Source organism: Lissotriton helveticus, chromosome 10, assembly GCF_964261635.1.
Source record: "Lissotriton helveticus chromosome 10, aLisHel1.1, whole genome shotgun sequence".
Taxonomy (NCBI): domain Eukaryota; kingdom Metazoa; phylum Chordata; class Amphibia; order Caudata; family Salamandridae; genus Lissotriton; species Lissotriton helveticus.
Window position 1 is genome coordinate 683,866,818 of NC_136071.1, and position 14,556 is coordinate 683,881,373.

The 14,556-nt window shown below is 46.5% G+C and overlaps 1 protein-coding gene across 1 annotated transcript; it reads right to left on the reverse strand.

The window, feature by feature from the left end:
- Positions 1 to 12,050: 12,050 nt before the first annotated feature.
- On the reverse strand, positions 12,051 to 14,120 carry LOC144784081 (zinc finger protein 862-like). The gene is given in 1 exon segment (XM_078662770.1): positions 12,051 to 14,120. A coding segment is annotated over 1 exon segment (2,070 nt).
- Between the last annotated feature and the right edge of the window lie 436 nt (positions 14,121 to 14,556).

The following is a 14,556-nucleotide window of genomic DNA, read 5'->3' on the forward strand; positions in this document are numbered from 1 at the left end:
CTGGCACCCAGGTAGTACCTATACACTATCCTGATCAAATAATCATATCTCCTAACTCGTACCCTTTCCTACGGTTCTATCATTCATACCTCATACCATCCCCTGGCCTTTCAGCTCTTCCAAATACTGTTGCGCTCACCTCGGAAAAAAACATTTTAACCTGGCCCTTCGTGATCACTTTCAGCCTGGCAGGATACAACAAATATGCCTCGGACCCCAGACCCTGAAATGGAGCTATCAGCTGCCTTAGCCTCCATCTCCTCTCTACGGTAGCATGACAGAAGTCAGGGCGGGCAAAAAACGTGGTTTGATTGAATTAACGCTTTGCATCTGGCTTTGCCTTGTCCATAACCTCCTGCCTCAAGAGGAAGTTGTCCACATACACCAGGATTGCCCTTGGTTTGTCTGTTTTTGATGCGCCGTAGTCTCTCCTTAGGGTCAGCGAATATCGGTGAGCCCTCTGCACCTCGGTTTCCCATTTCCAAGAGGTCAGCTCAGGAAATGCTCCTTTGAATAAATCAATCATAAATGTTCTAGTATCCTGCCCCTCAACAACTTCAGCCACCCCTAGGAGTCTTATATTGTTCCGCCTCTGCCTATTTTCAAAGTCCTCCAGCTTCCACTGGACATCGTCGGTCACCTTCTCCTGAGCCTGTTTGAAGGACTGCCATTTGCTCACATCGTCCTCGAGCCTCCCAGTCCTTTCCTCGACATGGGCTACTCTGTCCGCTAAATCCTCAAACAGTTTATTCATTTTCCAGAATTTTGGTCATTGCCTGCTTAGCCCTACGGCTCTCCACCCTTGCTTCTGCTTGCATCTGCTTTAGAGTAGAAAACAGCAGATCTAATGAGACAGCCTGTGGTTGGGCCTTAGGAGAGGGATCGGCTTGACCATTGTGGTTGCTCTCAGCGCCCCCATCTTGGTACAGTTGCGATGTGGCTGAATAATACCAAGTTAATTTTCTCGCCGTACTAGCAGGCTTCTCTATAGCCCTTGTTTTGGATCTCCTTTTTTGTTGTGTGTTTTTCTGGGCAGAAGATGTACTCGCCGAACCTGAATCTGACTCCTCCAATGAGCTACCCCCACTAGTAAGTACTGACTCTGAGTCCTCATTCAGCGAAAAAAAACAGTCTCCATCTGGTGAGCTCGGCCCCCCTTTCTCTCGCGTTGGCTTAGTCAAATCAGTCAAATCGGGAAGCATTAATTCACTTTGTACAGTACTCACAGTTCCTTCTGCCCCACCCTCGGGAGTAGCTTTGATTCTCCAGCACCGGTGAGCAGGCCTCTGTACTATCGGATTGCTCTCTCAGATGCTCCTCCTGCGGTTCTCCCAGCCTCTCTGTGAAAGCACTCCCGGGGTTCACCTCGGCGCTCCTGGCTGCCTCCCTGGGCTGCGTCTGTGGCTGCCTCGGCGTATTGTGGCATTGTCTGGGAACAGACTGCTCGGCGTCCTCGCTGCCGGCTCGAGCTCTGCTTCCTTCCGCATTCCGTGCATTCTCAGCGTCCTCCGGAGTCCCCATTGCTGGTACCGGCTCCTGCGCCTTTGGTGCGAAAGCTTCGTCTAGGGTAGGTTGGCGGAGGGTTGCATCTCTGTGCTTTGGGAGTTCTTTCGCGCCATTCTGGGCGAGAGCTTTCTGTGTGCCATTATGGGCAAGAGCTTTCTGTGTGCCATTCTGGGCAAGAGCTTTCTGTGTGCGATCGACAGCGCCAGCTCCCTTTCTAACTGTAGTTTTGCCGTCTGGCATCTCACCGCTGCTGCCCGCCTGGGAATCTGTTGGTTTCTTCACCAATGCTACTGGGGCTGTCAGCTCCCGCGGTGGAGCGGAGCCCTGTACCGCATGCTTGCAAGGCTGAAACCCCCTTCTGGCAGTCAACTGCTTCATCGTCCATGGGGGGCGCCAGACCTTGTGGCTCCTTAGAGTTTTTTACTGACTTTGGTCCCCATGGAGCCATTCTCTTATTGCTCGATCCGGGTCTGGACAGAAGCGCTGCGACCTTTGAAAAGCCGTACCAGGCTATCGATAGTAACAGAGCTGCCGAGTGAGACAGCCACCGTGTTCTAGCGCCGTCCAGCTGCTTCATCTAAACGCCAAAATCACGTACTGTGTGGGGCCAAAGCATTTCTCCTAGGCCATCATGCAGCTACAGGAGGGGAGAAGGGAGACCTGCGACTGTACGCTACGGAGTGTCAGCGGCCATCTTGCCTCCTCGTAATTATTGCGAGGGCAAGACCGGTCAAGTCAGCTTCCCCCTCGATAATGTTTTAAACCCTTTTTATTTTTATGTTTTTTAATCCCTTGGACTCTGATGAGTCTTGGGGCAGGTCCAGGGAGATGACTGCTGGTGACGGAGTAGTGGGCATTCCCTTCACTGCGCATGAGGTGTTTGGCCCGCCTGAGCCTCATGCTTAGTGAAGCTCTCTCCAGCCACAGCTGTGTTGCTGGGGCTGGAGAGAGCAGGCACAGGCTCCCAGTCTGCCTGGGAGCACAAGTTGCAGGTGCTCTGGCCAATCCGGACGCTGCTTTCATGTAGAGTCAGGATTGGCCCCAGTGCATTCTGGGAGCCCGTGCCCAGATCCAGGAACTTAACAACAAAACTGGGTCCTGACTCTTACTCAGCAAGGCTGAGCCATATACATAATAGAACAAAACAGCTGCCAATGCTGGGACTAGTTCCTCATCAATTCGTAGAACAATCTCATGAACTGAAACATGAAATACAGCTTTAAAGATTGCTATTTATTTATATGCAAAACTTTTTAAACCTTCATTTGTTTTCTCGAACAGTGTTATTAATTGTGCAGTAGAAAAAAGTGGACAAAAACATTACATTTGAAGACAAATATTTACAAAAAACTTTTTTGCCATAGATCTATACATTTGGCCAATATAACATTCATGTCACATTCACACCACATTCATCCTTTAAATCAAAAACAACAAGAATTTCCTTGCCACATTCAATTATATGTTATTACATTTGAAGTAGCCCAATACTTTACAAGTTTCAGTAAATCAGAAAAATTGTTTTCTTATTAATAAAGTTGGCTTCTAGATGGCAAGGGAACAGGTCGGTCAATTGAAGATTGTTCTACGAATTGATGAGGAACTAGTCCCAGCATTGGCAGCTGTTCAGATCCAGGAACAGCACGATGCAACGGACAGTATTATTCTTTTTTTTTTTTTTTTTTTCATCCCCTGCCCCCCTCCGCTCCCCCCCACCACCTCCCTCTCCCCTCCTCAGTATTCCCTGCCTCTTTGGCAGGGACGACCGCTACTGGTGATGAGTGGAGTTACGTGGAGTGGATTCCAGTGGAGCAGAGTGGATTAGAGTGGAGCGGATTAGAGTGGAGTGGATTACAGTGGAGTGGAGTTGGGTGGATTACAGTGGATTGGATTTGAGTGGAGTGGATTACAGTGGAGTGGCTTAAGGGAGCTTAGAGTGGAGTGGGTTGGAGTAGATTGGAGTGAATTAGAGTGGATTACAGTGGACTAAATTGGAGTGAAGCGGAGTGTATTGGAGTCGATTAGAATGAAGTGAATTACATAGCAGTCGTGGTGTGCAATTTATTTTCATTCTTACAAATGCAGTCATATCCTACACCAAAACATGGTAGTCTTCACCAGTGTAGCACACACCCGCATAAATGTCGGTTTGTCATTCCTCATGCAAGCTCCAGAAATTAATGCAGTCACAGCATTTCGGCAAATGCAATGATGTACTCCATGGCTGTCAAGAGCCGTCACTGATTTTTATGGCAAATCTGCATTAAAGCACGTGAGGGGGAGAGAAGTGTCTGGGAATAAAGCCAAGTTCTTGTTATCACCCCGGTATCATATGTGAACACAGAGACAAAGCGAGGAGAAGCGACCTTCCCATACCGTTCAAGCCTCTCAAATGATGGCTATAATAACCTATGTGTCTACCAAATAATGCTTGTCACTTATTATGATTTGCCCCTTATGTAACACTGTTAGACCTGTCATCCTTAGGAAGTTCTTCCCCAAACCTTTTTGCCTGCTCATATTCTCTTTTTGCTGATTATTTTTGTTAGCCTTAGAACTCTGAGCACTTTACCACTGCTGACCAGTGTTAAAGTGTATGTACTTCTCCCTTAAACATAGCAATATTTGTGTATACACAACTAGCATATTTAGTTTACTTGTAAGTCCCTTGTAAAGTTGTATACCATATACCCAGGGCCTGAAACCTAAATGCTACTAGTGGGCATGCAACACTGATTGTGCCATCCACACAAGCAGCCTTTCAAACCTGTCTCAGGCCTGCCATTGCAGGGCATACATGTGCAGTTTGCTGCCACTATGAAATGACCTTTATAACTACTTCCTAAGTGTCACAGCCACGGCTACTCCACAGGATCCAGGTGATGGTCAAAGGGGTCCACCTCTCGATATCCCCAACTCTGACACAAGAGGCACAGAGTATTGAGGTGATCAAGTGAGGGAAATGAATTAGGGTATGAACAGCATGGAAAGGGAAACCTGAAAACATACAACACATAGATTAGATAATGCTAAACATTTCTACTACTCTCAAACGGTCTCACTAAAGGGCATAATAGCTGAAAAGCCAGTTTCCACCATCCACTGTGTTCCTTATCAACTCTCTATACTCAGCAATGATACCGCTCACCACTGGAGGAGGATATACCTATGATACAAAGCACAAAGATTACTAATGCATTCAAACCACCTTCCTTTCCATAGAAACCACCTCGCTTATACATAAATACCCTGTCTTTCAAATTCCCCACACAGAAAAGTAGGAGTCCAACAGAAAAATAAGTGATGTAGAGCCTCACTAATGCAAATATAGAAGAAGTTCAAAGTTTGACAAAAAGGGCTCAAATGTCCTTGCTCCAGAGGTTCCTAAAGGTTGCAGTGGTAGCCAACACTGTATCCCTAGACCAAAGTTCCATAACTCCTCTGGGGGACAAATAAACAAAAATAGAATCTCCAGGAGTCTTGAAGGTCAGACTCCAAGAAAAAGCCACCAAAGTAATAAGTTAAATACCAGTGCGCTCGCCAACAGTACCTTGCTGGCAGGGACACGTTGTCGAGGAGTCTCCAAGCAAGATCACTCACTCCCAAGAAGCTAATCTTCCCCAACAGCCGTTAGAGTAGCTACAGAGGAAACGAGACGTGAGACCCACGAAAACTGAAGCCTCTCACAAGCGCCTCTTCTCTGAGAACGCTTTCCTGCGTGCACGTCCGAAAGTTAACTCCGGTCTGGATCACGACCACAAGTTTATTGACATAAGGCGGTTTCATCCTGCTGAGCCCAGCAGGCAGCCGAAAGGAACAGCGAACCACTGTAGACGCCGAAATAAAGCGTTGTCAATACCAAAGATTTGCAGCCGCGAGAAACACCCTCTGTGTCTCGCTATCAGGATTACGCACGTAGCCTAACGTGCGTGCTCGCCTAAAGTACCCTGAAGCCCCTCCAACCGGGGCTTCCCTGGATATGTAGTCCCTGGGGTGACGTTCTGATTAACAACTCAGCAGGCGCAAGGGTCAGACCCTGACAGTACGCCCTCCTCCCATGCGCCACCTGGTACCAGGCTTACCAAGGTAGCGGACATGAAAACTGCTGACAGTACGAGGAGCATGAATATTACAGCTAGGTTCCCAGTAATCATCCTCCGGAGGATACCCCTTCCAGTACTTGGAAGTCCACCATTCGGCGCACTTCGTATTCCAACTGGCTGTCCCGAAGCACTGGAGGTGTTACTCTGCGACGAGCTCCCTTCGCTGGTGTCAGCAGGCTGATGTGGAACACTGAATGGATTAGTAGCGAAGCGGGCAATTTGAGCTTATATGCAACCGGGTTGATTCTACACAGCACAGTATACGGCCCAATGTACCTGGGATGAAAAACCCTGTGTAACCTAAATCGGATATATCTTGTGGACAACGATACTCGGTCTCCCGGCTGAAAGCACGGTTCTTCGCCTCGATGCTTGTCCTCCCACTTCTTATAGGATCGCTTAGCCTGCTTCAAACTGGCCTGGATCTTCTTATGCATGGATTGTATCTTTCTGATGTGTTGCATCACAGTAGGCTGTGTAACCACCTCGCTAGGGATAGTCCCTGGTAACACTTTAGCATGAAACCCGTTATTGGCTCTGAAGGGCATCTCTTTGATAGAACAATGCCAGGAGTTGTTATATGCCAGTTCGGCCAACCACAATATGTAAAATGTAAATGTAGTATACTTGTAAAGCGCACAGCTGCCCCAGCAACGGGGCGTCCCGGCGCTGTATAACTCTGGGGAACCCGTCCTGGCTTTCCCTGTGGGATGGTCCCTGCTGGGAGTCCCCAAGGTGGAGCCAGGCATCCCCGGAATTGGTGGGGCCGTTGTGGAGATGAGGCAAGCTAATGCCCAGAGTTGCCAAGTGTGATCCCTGATTAGAGTAAGCACCGAAGCGAGAATTATCGAGTCCGCTGACCAAGGTCCACGACCCTGCCGCGTCGGGAATCGAACCCTGGTCCCGGGCCGACTTCTGCTCTCGGGTCTGCCGCCTCTAACCAGTGAGCCACACTACTCCAGCCAATAGGGATACCCATGAGTCGTTTGCTTTTCTGGAATAGCATCAGAGGTATTTCTTGAGTGTCTGGGACAACTTCTCCATCTGCCCATCCGTCTGTGGGTGGAAGCTGGTTGAAAGGGCTGCCTCTACTTGTAAGGCTTTGCATCACATATGCCAAAACCGAGCTGTAAATTGTGGTCCCCTGTCAGACACGATAACCCCTGGAAGCCCATGTAACCGCACTACATGGGTCAGTAGCAGCTGAGCGGTCTGACTGGCTGTAGGTAAGTTCTTGACTAAACAGAAGGGGACCCCCAATACGAATGAGGGCAGGTTTGAAAGGGCAAACTGAAGCACTGAAAAAGAACAAGGGAAAATCTGCCACTTTATATATAGAGAGGTCCTAAAAAAGGATCCTAAAATACAAACGTAACTTCGGAGCAGCCATCAAGAGAGAAATAGCATCAGACCTGAGGGTACATTTTAGTGTTTTTTATTCATTTTTAGACATTTCTCAGTTTTTATACAAATTACAAAAATAAGCGCAAATTCTTTTTATAATCATTTGTTAAAACATATACAAAAAATTATTTTCAACACAATGAGTCCCACAAAATACCGTTAATTGCAAATAATCTACAGTGGGTGGCTCAGATCATGTGACAAAGTGATATCACAGATAGGAGATTTCATTTCATTATTTGAACCACATTAGAGAGGTACACCTATGAATGGGCTGTTAAGTCGACGGCGTTTCGATCCTGGTAGGTTGGGATCGTCATCAGGACTTGGTTGTCTGACTTGGGGCGTGCTTGAACAGAACTTGTTTTAAGCGATCAGAAACGATCGTCAATGATTGAATGTCAAGCCTGCATGGGGCAAGGCAATAGAGCGCTGGGCGGCCGTTTGTAATCCGCCGAGAACCAGCACGAGTCCTTGTCGATCTGCGTGCCGGGCAGGACTGAATCCTGAGGTCTGGTAATGACAAACGATAAATCCAGCGTTGTTCTTTTTCAAACAACACTGCCTCAGAGCCTGTTTCTAGATGTTCCAGAATTGTCCAATGTAAATCATTAGGAGTGTGTTTTTTCTCTAGGAAGTGTACAGTCAGCTTGGTTGTTGCTCTATGACAACGGATATTGCTGCGATGTTCGCATATCCTTGTCTTAATGCGTCTCGTAGTCATGCCTATGTACTGAAGGCTACATCGACACGTTATTAAATAAACAACATTGGTGGTGTTGCAGTTTGTGTGACTGCGCTGTTCTCATCGTTTGCCATCAGTCAGGTTCAGTGATTTTGTGTGGGTTGTAAGATGACAAATATTACAATTCCCACAGGGGAAATGCCCAGTGACTGCGGGTAAGCCCCATGCGTTCAGGACATTGGCTTCCCGTTTTCCCGTTGTCATATCCCTGGGACGTGTGTGCACCAGAGAATCTTTTAGGCTCATAGCTCTCTTATATGAAAACAGAGGCTTATCCCATTTGTTTTTATGACTAGTGAGTATTCTCCAATTCTTTGAAATGCATTTGCTAACTGCGTTTGACAAGGGGTTATATGTGGTCACACATGTCAAGGGGATCTCTTTGTTGTCAGTCTTGGGATGGTCATCCAAGAGTATGTCCCTTTGCTGATTTGTGGCTCTTTTCTGACTTTTATCAATTATACCTTTGGGATACTCTCTGTGGGCCAGCTTCGTTGTCAAATCGCCTGCCTGTTGTTTGTAATCAGACAGGTTACTACAATTTCGGCGTATCCGGAGATACTGCCCATACGGGAGATTCTCCCGCAAGGCTCGAGGATGGTAACTTGTAAAATGAAGTAAGAGCCTCACGGGAGGGTGCGCCTTAGCGCGCGCATACCACCGGAGGACCATCCTCTACTTTATTTAGGTCCTGACGAATGCTGAGCGAAATAGCAGAACAAACAGCAGAAACATGTTGACCAATTGTTTTATTTAAGGACACAGGTTTCCTAATACAGAACCTAGTCTGTCCGCCCACTTTTAACCTAATACAGGTTGGCCTTTATTAAAATTTTTGTATAGGCTCCAACCTTGTATTTTTTAACTTTGTACTCACAGTTAACCTCACATTTTAGTTTGAGCACTGTTGCACACACCACCGTTGCCCAGTGGGGGTATTTTCTGACCTGGTTCACTGTCTTGGAAGGTGACATACGGAAATCGATACTTGTCCTCAGATCCCCATTAGCTTTAGAAATAAAGAAAAGAGGCGAAGCCGCGGGTGAGCAAGAAGGCCTGATGAAGACAATTTCCACATAATGATCTAAGTACTCTCTTAAGTGTTTTGTTTCTGGCTCTGACAAGGCGTATACACGACAAGAAGGAATGGTGGCTCCCGTGATCAGATCACGCTGGCAGTCATAGCTACGGTGAGGGGGGAGTCTCTCTGCCTTTTCTTCACTGTACATGCAAAGGCCCTGTACTCTGCAATTCTTTCTCTGCTCTGGACAAAGGTGCTCTTATGGTCCCCAATTCCATGGGTTCTGGTCCTGTATCACTGGAAGCATGTTGTGGTCTGTTCCCTCTGTCCATTTATCCACCAGATCTGTCACCTCTCCTGCGTTCCCCTCCCATTTCTTACTGGCGGGGTCGCGCTGTCAAGGAGTCTCCAAGCAAGATCACTCATTCCCAAGCAGCTAATCTTCCCCAACAGCCGTTAGAGTAGCTACAGAGGAAAGGAGACGTGAGACCCACGAAAACTGAAGCCACTCACAAGCGTCTCTTCTCCGAGGACGCTCTCCTGCATGCACATGCTAAAGTTAACTCCGGTCTGGATCACGACCGCAAGTTTATTGACATAAGGCGGCTTTACCCTGCTGAGCCCAGCAGGTAGCCGAATGGAACAGCGAACCGCTGTAGACGCTGAAATAAAGCGCTGTCAATACCAAAGATTTGCAGCCGTGAGAAACACCGTCCGTGTCTCGCTATCAGGATTACGCATGTAGCCTAACGTGCGTGCTCTCCTCAAATACCCTGAAGCCTCACCTACTGGAGCTTCCTGGGATATTTAGTCCCTGGTAGTCCTGATTAACAACTCGGCAGGCGCAAGGGTCAGACCCTGACACTAAGCCTTAAACTTCGCTATTATTACACATTGTCAAGACTGGGCTAGGCAATATTTCAAATTTCCCCTAGTTTAAGTTAAAAAGAAGGAAGCAGTTAAATTATCCATGGAATCGGCTTCACCGATTCTCTTCAGGATTGACAGTCCGTGATTTCAGATCACATTTTTCATTCCCACCCATAATGGCAGCCGCCAGTAATTTCCTGGTTGCTTGGGGGTTCTAGTGTTTCAGTGAATTGATTAGTGTTCTGATATTGCGCGCACTCCTTCGCGCGCTGCACACTTCAACTGTCGGTACTTGTGAGGAGGCAGTGTCTCTGTACTGCGCTCCTCCGTGACAGAAATATTCGCCTATTACGATTTATTCTCAGAGTTTTCAGTCAGCAATCACCGAGTCCGAGTTCTTTAGGGTAATTGCAGTGTCTAGTCTTCAGCCGGTGAGCGTTATCCAGTCCTGGAGATTAGTCCTCCAGTCAACGCTTGGTACTGTGCTGACTTACTTGGTGGCAGACTACGTCTGTAAGTACTTCATGTTTCTGCAATTCTCCGCGCTCAGTTTAATTAGAGGAGGATTCCTTCGGGCGCAATCACTTGTTTGCCATTCACTCTTGCAGTCAGAGTCGAGTGAAATGACTAAGTCAGCGTATCAAGAGACAATTTAGTTTTGTATCATAGTTTGCATGTTAGCTCCAGAGACAAGAAAAAACTACATAGACATTTAAAGTGGCATAGCTCTTGCTTATTAATTATACAAAAGTCTAGTCAGAACTTTATTTGAACTGCTATTTCTGCAATAAGGCAGCTGCACATAAGAAATCCTGCATGACCCTCGACGATCAGGCTTACGCCCGAAACATTCAACAGAATCTGCACTACTGAAGATATCGGACACTTTGGAATTCATCACAGACAATGGCAGAAGGCAGTGCTGATCCTTCTTTATTTGTCTGCCGCTTTTGGTACCATGTCTCACAACATCCTCTTGGCCAGACTAAAATCTTGCAGCATTTCCCACACAGCACTGGCCTGGATCACGTCAATCCTGGCCAATCGGAGGCAAGCAGTCTCCCTTGGCACCATTCTCTCCTCAGAATGTACCATCACCACAGGAGTCCCACAAGTTGCCTCACTTAGTCCACTCCTATTTAATATATACATGAACCCGCTTATTTCTCTATTTCAGCTTATGGAATTGAAACAACATCTTACACTGACAACACTCAGCTGATTTTGTCCCTTGACAAAAACGGAAGCTGTAGAAAATTTCAAAGCCTGTCTTACGGCGGTCATCAAATGGATGAAAACCAATCACCTCCGATGTAACATGGATAAGACAGAAATCTTGCTGATAGGGAAAGGTAACCCTTTTCAACCCAAGGACTGGTAGCCAGAGGAGGCAGCAGCCCGTCCATCTACTGTGGAGATGGCTAAAAACCAGGGGGTGTGGTTCGACTCTTCCCTCTCCTTCAAACCCCATGCACTTAAGGTGGTGGGTACATGCTTCGGCCTAATTAAAACTATGAGAAAATTATTTGATCTGATTCCGCTTTCTGCAAGGAAAACAGTGGCAGTGGCACTAATACTTTCGCGTCTAGACTACTGTAATAGCCTCCTGGCAGGGGTTAATAAATCAACCCTGAAGAGGCTACAGGTAGTGCAACACGCAGCTGCCAGATTGGTCTTAAAACTTCCCCATAGGGCGTCAGCCTCAGCAGCGCTGAAAACTCTTCACTGGCTCCCGCTACACAAGAGAATTCTATTCAAACTCCTTGTCACCACCTTCAGAGCTACTCTGAACTCCGACTGCGGCCAATATATCTCTGTACAAGATTTACACCATATACCACAAAGAGGACACTTAGATCTACATCTGCAAACCTACTCAGATTGCCTGGTTTTAAACTTAAAACTCGGGGAGGGCCTGCTAGAAGCCGATATCACGGTCAAGGAAGTGGAGGAGGCCATGGGGGACCTGCAAACAGGGAAAGCCCCCAGACCCAACCAATGTTCCCTCTAATTTTTTTCCTCTGTGTGCGGCAGTGGAGGGTCTCTGTGCGCTGCAACCATGGCTATGTGCGCCAGAAACCAAACCGCGCGTGTCTGCGGCGCCAAATGGCACTCCAAAATTTTACTTTAAAAAGTGAAAAGATAGTGCATTTTCACACATACAGCGCCACAATAAGGGTCTTAAGGGCAGTTTGCAAAATTGGATAAGCACGCCATGACATGAACTGGTTACACTGGCAAGTACACTTCAAGTTTAGAAAAGCACAAGACTTCAATGGTGGTACCATCATTAGATTTTAATAAATATTCTTAACTGGAGCACAGTTCATTGGGTGGGGAAATGCTGCGAGCCTATACAATATCACATATACACAAGAAGGTAGAGGGCTGTTCAGACGCGTCAAGTGGCGTCACTAGATGGGTGACAGGGTTGCTTCTCATGGCGATCCTTGCCATTTTTCCAGTGCTGATAAACTCGGTCTAGGTCAACTTTCCCGTTGAGGAGGTAGGCCTTTGTCCTCATCAGCATGTCCAAATGCTTCTGCTCTAGTCTATTCCTCAATTTGCTCTTGATAGTATTCATGAGGCGGAATCCTCGTTCACAGTCTGCACTAGATGCTTGAAATGTTGCGCAGACATCAACAAGCTGAGACACCACACTATACTGAGCAGCATTGCGTACAGTGAAAGTCACCATGTCTTGAAAGGTGGTAAATAACCCACCCTTAACATGTTCTGCCACCACATATTTATAGTCTCTGTACTGTCGAACAACATCTTCTGGTGTTTCACAATCACCCAGGGCCAAGACATTTTTATACTTTTCAACAAGTCTTTCAATATTCTCAGTCCCAAAATCAAAATGAGATTGTGTGGCTATTGCCTGGATCTCAAAACTTGCCCATTCTTTTAGCTCACCTTCAGGGAACCTTTTTTGCATGTGCTCACAAAGTAGGGAAACAAAAGACAAAATAGGCCCACTGTCAAACTCTTGCCTATCCTTGTACAAAACCATCAGCTCTCTTACATTGCTGCTCCAAAAGACAGTGTCCCCCAAATACTGTTGCTTAATTTGGCCAATCTTTGCTCTTGCATACTGTATGGCTTCAACAGTAGTTAAAGAACTTTTTTGGAATAGTTAGCACAAAGATGCAAATTCACCCAGAATGTCATTAAGTACTGCAAGGGAAATATGGTAGTTGGAGTCCGATAGCTTTTTATAACAATATTTAGCAATTGGATCATTCTCCTCAACTTTCTCATGCTCAAAGTACTTAAGAACAGTTTCGTAATTACGAATTAGTGCACCAACAGCAAAATGCCTTAAAAGCCACCGGACTTCATTCAGTGGTCGGAAAGAGACAACTTCACATTCAGTGACCGATGCAATTTCATCCAGCTTGGACTTCCTTGCAGGAGATCTGGAGAACACAGTGTAGACAGTCCTCAATAATGTCTCCATCTCTTTAATCATTGGAACCCTCTTCCAGGCATCATCAACTCCCAAATCTTCTCGATGGGCGACACAATGCTGCTCAACTAGATGAGGAATAGATTGTTTAAGGCGAGTAGCAACACCATTATTCTTCCCCAGCATCACAGATGCACCATCAGATGTGAACATGACCATTTTCATGAGGTCCAGTTCATTGGCAGTGTAGAATTCTTTCACGGCAGTAGTGATAGCCTCAGCATTACAGCTAGTCAGCTTCACTATGCCCCCAAACTGCGTTTTATGCTCAGTTGATGTTACAGGTCGGAACTTGAAGTACAGGATGAGCATTTTTGTAACAGAAATATCTGTGCTCTCATCAATTATCAAGGTGTGATACAAAGCTTGCCGAAGTTCTGTCATAGCTTCAAAGTGTATCACGCTATTGATGGCCTCAAGGAACTCAAATGCATAGTTCTTGCTCCTCCAGCTGTCTGGTATCTTCACATACAAAGCTAAGTGGTCATGGATGTCTTGTACAGATAACATTGAAGTGTTCATCTTGACTGCCAGCAACACGTTGTTGATGAGAATCTTTATCTCCTCAGGCATAGATCTTTGGCGTTCAACGACTTCCATTCTATTTGCTTTGTCTGTGGCAGTTTCTGTCAGCATTGCCCGTACTCCAAAACCAAACCTGGCAGCAGCACTTCTGTTTCTCAATATCACCATGGCAGACTCGTGTACTTTGCTAAGTAGATGGCGTTTCATGTAGTCCAGTTTCCAGCCATCACTCCATTTCTTCCCTGTGGAAAAGTCCCCAACAATCTTGGCTTCGGCACATGCTTTGCAAATCAAGCCCACATCCGGACTGTATTGAAATAGTTCCCCGAGTTGCATGCGGACCTTGCTTCGTGACTTCTGTGTCTCAGCCTCCACAATTTCCTCCATCCACTCTTCCTTGAATACAAGGCAACATTTCTTCCTTTGTGGTGAAGCACTGCACTCTCCCGTAGTTACAGCTTTGCGCTTGAACATTTCTGTACCAGCCGGTTTGAGCCTGCTGTCCCACAAAGCCTGCAAAATAAGGAAACATGGCTTACGTTGACGCCTAGCTCATGAATGCAAACTGTTATACTACAATGTTCAAGATGCACCACAGTTTAACTCAACCCAACAATTACCTCTTCTGCCTGCACTCACGTGCGCCTCTTTAAATGTATGGGGTTCTGGCTGTGAAACCTGCAACAGAAGAAAACATGGGTAAGTATATATGGTACTACAATGTTCAAGACGCACCACAGTTTAACTCAACCCAACAATTACCTCGTCTGCCTGCACTCACGTGCGCCTCTTTAAATGTATGGGGTTCTGGCTGTGAAACCTGCAACAGAAGAAAACATGGGTAAGTATATATGGTACTACAATGTTCAAGATGCACCACAGTTTAACTCAACCCAACAATTACCTCTTC